The 8,959-nt window shown below is 33.5% G+C and overlaps 2 protein-coding genes across 3 annotated transcripts; one reads left to right on the top strand and one right to left on the bottom strand.

Moving 5' to 3' along the window:
- Positions 1–1,302: 1,302 nt before the first annotated feature.
- Positions 1,303–3,816, bottom strand: LOC112522932 (protein FAR1-RELATED SEQUENCE 5-like). Its single transcript, XM_025132325.1, has 4 exons — positions 2,975–3,816; positions 2,637–2,895; positions 1,984–2,553; positions 1,303–1,890 (listed from the first exon to the last, which is right to left on the bottom strand). Exons 1-4 carry the CDS (start codon positions 3,814–3,816, stop codon positions 1,303–1,305), a joined length of 2,259 nt encoding a protein of 752 aa, XP_024988093.1.
- A 3,604-nt stretch (positions 3,817–7,420) lies between these two features.
- Positions 7,421–8,870, top strand: LOC112523036 (guanosine deaminase-like). 2 transcript variants are annotated; one of them, XM_025132469.1, is made up of 4 exons: positions 7,421–7,526; positions 7,794–7,987; positions 8,134–8,238; positions 8,586–8,870. In XM_025132469.1, exons 1-4 carry the CDS (start codon positions 7,502–7,504, stop codon positions 8,778–8,780), a joined length of 519 nt encoding a protein of 172 aa, XP_024988237.1. In that variant the 5' UTR covers positions 7,421–7,501; the 3' UTR covers positions 8,781–8,870. The 2 variants fall into 2 exon arrangements, with proteins under 2 accessions (XP_024988237.1, XP_024988245.1); XM_025132477.1 differs by having other exon boundaries at positions 7,438–7,526; positions 7,797–7,987.
- Positions 8,871–8,959: the final 89 nt, after the last annotated feature.

The following is an 8,959-nucleotide window of genomic DNA, read 5'->3' as shown; positions in this document are numbered from 1 at the left end:
GAGAGTACAAAACAGAAGAGACAGTTGAAGGATCTCAGAACCAAATACTGTTCGAAGATGCTACTAAACGATGTGAACATCCGTAAGACCTCTATCGTATATGATGTAGAAAGGTTCATTGCGATGGAGACATCGTACAATGCTAGGAAAAATGGTGGTGCACGACAGATGAGTCGGGKGAGGAAATAGATGTTTGCTTATTGTGTGGTTACACATTTATGTTAACTAGTTTTTTGTAAGACTTGTTTTTTGGATATTTGTGGTCGCGTAACGATTTCAGACATAAACRTACGTCATGTMTGTTCATACATTTTCCGTATTTGATCAATCAAATGTTTTTTGATGTTTAAATTTGCAMAAGGTTGATATAAACAAATCTATATTGCGTTATCGTGACAATGCACATCGCATGAAACTGTTTCACATTATAAATTCTAGTATGACATTTATTAATCTGTAGTGTACACATTATCAGTTGAATGATTGTTGGGCATGAACAACAACAGATGATGAACATGAATAAACATTAATTGGAACTTGTTTACATTGTGTACAACGAAAAGGTGCATATCATTTCATCTAATCACACACACACACATCTTAGTGGCATGGTTTTTCTTGCTGTGTAATTTGGTTGTTATTACTAGCCTGTTTTTTTTTATAAACAGTGCAAGTGGTATTCTCACATAAGTTTAGTACATTTTATGGACATCTGGAATAATTTGTTTGATCTAATCCATGTAAATCAACAAGAAGATGTTAAAAACATGGTTAGCCATCGACGATAAATTGAACGCTAAATCATAACTTCAAACACACATAATAGAATAAATAATACAAACGAACAACATACAACTAATAATGTTAACCGCAATCTAGATAATGTCAACCACTATCTACTTCGGCGTTTATTTTTGCAACAAATCAAAAGAATTAAAACCAAAGGACAACTGTTTTATTATGAAGGCCATCCGGATACAAAAAACGTCAATATATGAATCATATCCAACAATACAAAAACATGACAATATTGGATGAAGTTCACTATTGTTCACTAAAACACTTACCAAATAAGATATTGTCGGTAATTATGAAAACCGCACTTACGGCGTTTTTTTATTACTCCGTATTGGAAATAACAACTAGTGACTAAGACATCTATAGATTGTAATAAAATGAAAAGTAGAGGATGTATGTCAATCATAAGATAACATAAACCAAAATCGGAGCATTACGAACTGTAAGATTGACAACAACGAAACATCCCCAAAACRATGATATTTCCGGTACTTCGACAACTGATTACYCTATCAATTGGGGGCAATTGCGTGAGTCATGGCCGGTACGTTGGCCACATGTCGCACATTTTCGACGGGCTTTCTTGCTTACAGATTGTATTTTCTCAGACACGCTTACCAACCTCTTACCAGTACCACAACCCTTGTTCCTTATTCCAGATGGTGGTAGGATGTCCACATCATCGGGTATGGAAACACCAAGGTGATCTCTAATCGCGTCAAACTTTTGTTGAGATGGATCTTCATACGGTACTTCTTTCTCGATATCAACTGTGAAATTGTCGAGATTCTGCTCCAATCTAGTCAATATCGATTTATCATTCCGGGCGATGCTTATAATGTGGTCGACTTTGGAGTATACATCAATTATTGACTTATCCTTATCCGCATCCACCTCACCGTAACGAATCTTAGCGGATTGTATCTGGACAGGGACCAGATTYTGTTTCCATCGACGTAAAACATATTGGTTCGGAATACTTTCAACTTCATCGTTTATTAGAACCTTAAATGCATGACGACACAGATAACCGTTACGCGTGAATAGATTGCACTCGCATTCGACCGTGTTGGCTGTGTAGTTTCGGGATACCTAAAAATAGTTACGTTAGGTTCCGAATAACAGCAGTTCATAAAAACCAACGAATTAAAAAAACATTTAATTCCATGTAAAGGAATATTGTACCAGATACGTGGTGTTGACATGCGATTTCTTTTTCTTGTGGCTTATAATGAACATTTTGAGATCACCCCGACATTCGCCAGTCTCTATACTACAAGACCATACAGCCTTCTTTATTTCCTTTTGGATGTCAAAGAAGACATTTCGACTGTATACCCTTGATGCTTGACTTTCTAAGCGCAATGGAGTAAACAACTTTGGATACGTTGTCCTCGTTATTGTTTCATGCCCAGCTTGCTTGTACCTTTGTTTCTCTATAGCAAAGTCATAATCGTTGAGGAACTGAACCAAATCAAACCAGTATGATTCGTATATGTTAATATACGAATTCGAACTCTCGGATCTTGATGTCGTTTTCATAAGACCAGACATCGGTGTGTCCTTATAAAACGCCGGAATCCATGATGCGCGTATTTCATACATTTCTGTGAACCACGGATCACGACCTAAATTGTATTGCTCAATCATCTCTTGCCATTTGGTCTCGAATTCCGATGGTCCAATATTTACGTTCCACACGAGCTTGTTAATAACCTTATTGAACAGAGGATCTTGATTTAAGGCGACACTGATCTGCGGACGTCTCAATAACAATATGAACCTATGAACATGGACGTTTATTTATGAAATAGAGTTGTTTATTAAAGTGTAATTACCTTAGAAGGCACTTTCTTCATGATGTGCCACATACATAGTCGGTGCTTAGCTTCCGTAAACACCAACGGGACGACTTGCTTCATCGCCGAACACTGATCCGTAATCACAAAAACTAGTTGCTTCTCATGGCATTTTAGGAAAGCTCTTAGAACCCATGTAAAGTTTTCAATTGTCTCACCACTTATTAACGCCGATCCGACAACAACYGAAGCTTTGTGATTGTCAACCGCCAAAAAGGGAACAAAAATCATCGCATGCCTATTAGGTAAAATAAAATATTATAAAAAACTGACGAGTACCATACATAAAAGAAACAGATTCAACTTGAAAATCTTACTTGTTGGTGCGAAATGTCCCGTCAAACGAAATTACATCCCCAAATTCTTTGTAGTTAAGTCTAGCGACCTCATCTGCCCAGAAAATGGCACCCAACTCCTGATCATTGCACTTGTACTTGAAAAAATAACCGGGAACAATATCTCGTCTATTGGATAGTTTATTGATCAACATCTTTGAATCCTTTTTACCAACACACGCAACTGCATCTCTCTTGAAATTCTTAAAGTCGATCTCAGAACATCGATTGTGCTCAAACCCACCATTTAATGCAGTTTGTATACGGTGAGCCCTAATCGCACCAACTTTGTAGCTCGAGCTATTCAAGACATTTTTGTAATCCGTATACTTCATTTGTCTATTTTTCCTTGAGAAACGTCGATCGTTAGTATTGAATAGCGCATGATTATGTGCCTCGACAAACTCATATATCTCGTAACCGGATTTATCCTTTTTCAAATAGACTTTTATGCATGCTAAACATCCACAACGTTTAAGGTTCGTGTTACGATATCTCCTTTCACCAGACTGCATATCCATCGAATCAAAAAACTGTTTGTTTGGTGTTCCCTCCCTATTACATACAAACCATCTTGTTTGTATGTCTCCATTCTTGTTTGTTTTTTTGGCGTGCAGCCGAACATCAAATCCAGCATTGTTCGCGTATGCCCTATACATCTTCTCCGCTTCATTTATAGTTAAGAAGTGTGAGTTGATATTTGGTTTAAGATCGTCATCAACCTTGGGGATAAAAAACTGATTTCCTTGAGAACACTCCTCGACGACGTACTCCGGTTCAGGTTCTGATATTGCAAGAATAGGAACACCTGCTGATACAATCATATGAACATGGGAACACACCAACAAATGAACGAACTAACCACACGAACATGTTAACATGATTACATGTACATACTCTAATTTCATTAAAAAAACTGTGGAACGATGTTATTGTAAGACATATATAGACACGCTAAGAGATGCTATTAGCCACCCAATAATATGAACAATTGCAAACGTCTGGAACACACCATGTAAAAACACAAATTAAAAATTTTAATGTAAAATTTTCAAAAAAAAAAAAAACAAGACCATGAACGGATGGTAAACATAAACATGGACCATATGTATAAGTACATATATGAACATGAACAGGAACCGTATGTTTACATTACCAACTGAACAAGAGACATGTATTCAATATCATATATATTGACATTACCAAACGAACGAATGATAAACATGAACATGAACGTATGTACATGTATGACGTATATAAACACATAGTTAACGATTTTTATACGTTAGTTGAAAATGCACCATGGTGATAGAAAAATCAAATAAAAATAGTATGAGATGAACCTTAAAAAACAAATGACATCGTAATGAACATCTTTCCGATGACATCGATATGTACATATATGATCATGAACAGGGACCGTATGTATATGTACATGTACACGAGCAAATGAATGAACAAGATCCATGTATAAAAAACATGAATGTTGACATTACCAAAATGAACGAATGATGAACATGTACGAATGATGAACATGATCATGAACGTATGTATATGTATGACGTATATAAACACGTAGTTCACAATTTTTATACGTTTGTTGGAAATGCACAATGGTGATATAATATCAAATAAATAATATGAGATGAACATTAAAAAACACACGACATCGTAATGAACATTATTTCCATCAACATGAATAAAAAAAAAAAAAAAAAAACTATTACCAAGACATTCGGTTTGGTTGATTCCATGCCTTCCCGACCTTGAAATCGGAGTGTTTTCATAAATCATTTTAATCTCCGCGTGGTTGTCGAATTCTTTTTCTTTGCATGAACAATATATGAACATAAATGAATTTTATAACTAGTTGACCACTCATAGTTAGCTTTTTTTATACGTGAGATGAAAATTAACCATGGTGATAATAGAATATCATAAAAATATTGTGAGATGAACAATAAAAAAACATGACACGTCGACAACGACATGCTTTCGATCCATATGAACATATAAAAAGATAAAAATCTATTACCAAGACGTTCGGTTTGATTGATTTCATGACTTCCCGACCTCGAAATCGGATTGTATTCATAAACCATATGTAAATGTACATATATACATACATGTATGAACGAATGATGAACATGAACTAATGATCATCACAAACATGAACGTATGTATATGTATGACGTATATGAACACGTATGTATATCAAATAAGTAGTATGAGGTGAACATTAAAAAACACACAACATCGTATTGAACATTATTTTCGATCAATATGAATCTAAAAAAAATAAAAAAACTATTACCAATACATTCGGTTTGGTTGATTTCATGACTTCCCGACCTTGAAATCGGTATGTCTTCATAAACCATTGTAATCTCCGCGTTGTTGTCGATTTTTTTTCCTTTGCGTGAACCAAATATGAACATAAATGAATTATATAATTAGTTGACCACTCGTAATTAACTATTTTTACGTGTGAAATGAAAATGCATCATGGTGATAGAATATCATAGAAATAATATGAGATGAACAATAAAAAACACAACACATCGACACCAACATTCTTTCAATCAATATGAATAAAAAAATCTATTACCAAGACGTTCCGTTTGGTTGATTTCATGACTTCCCGAACCCGAACTCGGATTGTCTTCACAAACCTTTGTAATCTCCACGTTGTTATCAATTTTTTTTCCGTTACATTTATCCATATTAGCTTGATCGACGCCGAACATCATTACTACCGTGTTTCTTATTCGATTTAAAACTCATACAAAAGGGAACATGGAATATAAATACTAAAAACAAAGATATTAATTAAATGAATGATGATTGTTGGGGACTTGATTTTTTCCTACAATATTGATCATGTAATTCGAATGATTAAAAAGAAATATATTAATTAAATAAATGATTATTTCTTGGGATTTATTTTTTTGTAACCCCCCATTAATGGTTTGGGGGTTACATATGTGACCAAATGACTAAACTACCCTTTGAAGTAKAAATTGGACAATACATTAACCTACAATAATGAAGGAATTTGATTGGTTGAGATAGGCGAACAAAGTTAACACAAAATGAACGGTTATCAATTGATCTTGGCCCTATATATATATATATATATATATATATATGTGTGTGTGTGTGTGTGTGTATAGGGGTGATTTCAATTACAAACCATGCAATTATAACAAACTTTATAAATCAATTTTAACCGTTCATCTAGTCTAATAAATATTTAATTTTATTTTGTTTTCTAATCTAAAGTCATAGTCATAATAAATGAACCTTATCATCTTCCATATATATCTCAATCATAATAATTGTTCATAGATATCTCAATTGATTCATAATATAATGATTTATAAAAATTACATAGTTTGTATTTGAAATCATCCATATATATGGACAAGTTCACATAAAAACCACAATTTTTTTGTAAACACGAGAACAAATATTGGCCATTGATAAATGAACAAAAAAAATTGTTCATGTTCGTTCATTTATTAAATAAACAAATATAAACAAACTTGCCGCTGAACGGTTCATGAACGATTCGTTGAACATTCGGTTCATGTTCGCGTTAGTAAATTAAGTTGGTCGGGTTTTTAAGTTCCGTAAAATCATTGTTACTGTTGTGCATTGTTAGAAACATGAAATGGTTGGTGTATGATTGTTTCACAATAATTTTTTTATTCACCATTATTATATTTATATATGTAATTATAATTTATTTATTTTATATTTTTTAATAGATTTTAATCATTTACCTTAGCTTTAAAATGAGCAATCAAAACGTGTAGTATGAGTGCCGACACTCGAAAGTCTTTCCAATAATTAACACTCTCCTACTTCTACGAAAATTGTACGATAAAAAAATCCGTCAACTTTTAGAAGAATAAACATGTAATTTTATTTGTGTTGTTTTGTTAGTCGTGCGTGTTTTATGTTAGTTATATGTAATTTTATATATTAGATTATAATTTTATGTAATTATAAAATTTAATGTTTAAAATAATTTAATTTATTATATAATTAATGTAATTAAAAATATATTAACATTATTAATTTATAAAATTAATTGTTTTGTATAAAAATAGTTTATTTAAATAATTAAAAGAAGAAAAAGAAAATTGGAGGCAAGTGGAAGCCATGTGGCATTGCAAAGTGACTTGCAAATATTGAAACTCAAATCTCATGTGGCTTTCAATTTCCTGACACAACAGTGAATGCAACTCAAATTGAAACCCACGTATGGATGGTGTAAGGGTTGTATTTGATGAAACCCTTTATTAATAAATATTAATTATTGATTATTAATAAATATTAATTATTGATTAACAATAATTCAAATGTGATTTATTTATGTTTTTCTTAAATCATTTTTTCACATTGATACCGAATGAAATTCAATCATTAAACCCCTTCCACATCTCTCTCTCTCTCTCTCTCTCTCTATCTCTATCTCTATCTCTATCTCTATCTCTCTCGGACATGGAGAATGGGAATCATCAAATAGGTACTTTTTTCTTCTTCCTTTCAGTCATCATCTGCTTCTTAATTCTAGTTTGAGTCAATAACAGATCCCATTTGCCCCTTTCAGTTGTTTCCATTAATCTATGTTATGTTTGAATTTAACTTCGTTTCATGTTGTGCTTTGGAAAAAAAAAGGGTAAAAAATCAACGAAATTTGATCTGGGTTAAACCCATATGGATTGATTTAGTAGTTGAGGTTGAATCCAATATGAATATGTAGCTCCTTGGTGTGTGTGTGTGTGTTTTAAAGCAGTTATAGAGGATAGAGACCACAAATTCTTGATAAAAGCTGTTGAAGAAGCATATAAAGCAGTTGAATGTGGAGATGGACGGCCATTTGGTGCCCTTGTTGTTCACAAAGATGAAGTTGTTGTGAGTTGCCATAACATGGTTCTAAAACACACCGATCCAACTGCACATGCAGAAGTTACAGCAATACGAGAGGTTACACAGACTCTCTCTCTCTCTCTTCTTAGTTATTCAGCTACAACCTTTTTATGTCTTGTGGGTGTTGGTCATAATTGTTGTTGAAATTTCTGCTTAAGAGCTTGAGCATCTATTATGATCGTTTTGTATGTGTTTTAACTCAGGCATGTAAAAAGCTTAACCGAATCAAGCTTTCCGACTGTGAGATGTATGCTTCTTGTGAGCCTTGTCCTATGTGCTTCAGCGCCATTCAACTTTCAAGGATCAAGGTTCGGTTCTAGCCCCATATTATGTGCTTCGGTGCCGTTCAACTTAGACATGGATCTGCGAATCATATGAAAACACATAAACAAACAAATCATTCTATGATGACGTGTATTCACGTAATTGGTGACCCTTCTTATCCACCAATATTCCCCAAATCTCTCTCTCTCTCTCTCTAATGATGTGTCCTTTATGTGATTGGTGGATAAGAATCTCATCCACCAATCACGTCAAAACAAAGGCTTCCATGCCCCAAATCTTTTGTTGCTAATGACGTGTTTTCACATGATTGGTGGGACGGGAAAAGGGTCGGGTTTTCTTTAATTTGTTTAGTCTGTTTTACGTGTTGTAGAGGCTCGTATACGGAGCTAAAGCGGAAGCAGCGATTGCAGGTGGAATTCCGATCGGCGATTTTATCTCAGATGCATTGAGAGGTACTGGTTTCCATGAGAAGACTAACTTGGAGATCAAACAAGCAGATGGTAACGGAGCCATAATTGCTGAACAAGTCTTTGAGAGAAGTAAAGCCATGTTTCCCAAGCGTTGATTCATCTCTCAAAATTGCCAATTTCTAGCTCTGTAACTGCTGTTGCATTACTTAAAAATAAATATACTAATTTAAAATATTTATATAAATTATATAAAAATTATAATTATATCACAAATAATAAAAACGTGATAAATAATTTCAATAAAATATTTAATTTAATTATTAATTATATTTTA

Source organism: Cynara cardunculus (assembly GCF_001531365.2).
Source record: "Cynara cardunculus var. scolymus isolate 2C chromosome LG 1, CcrdV1, whole genome shotgun sequence".
NCBI lineage: Eukaryota > Viridiplantae > Streptophyta > Magnoliopsida > Asterales > Asteraceae > Cynara > Cynara cardunculus.
The sequence above is the reverse complement of the archived record's forward strand: the minus strand, read 5'-3'. Positions and strand labels throughout refer to the sequence as shown.

Coding starts and splice junctions, on each gene's coding strand:
- LOC112523036 (XM_025132469.1), top strand. CDS start 7,502: ATGGAGAATGGGAATCATCAAATAG. Junction 7,527..7,793: donor GAATGGGAATCATCAAATAG/GTACTTTTTTCT, acceptor TGTGTTTTAAAG/CAGTTATAGAGGATAGAGAC. Junction 7,988..8,133: donor AAGTTACAGCAATACGAGAG/GTTACACAGACT, acceptor GTTTTAACTCAG/GCATGTAAAAAGCTTAACCG.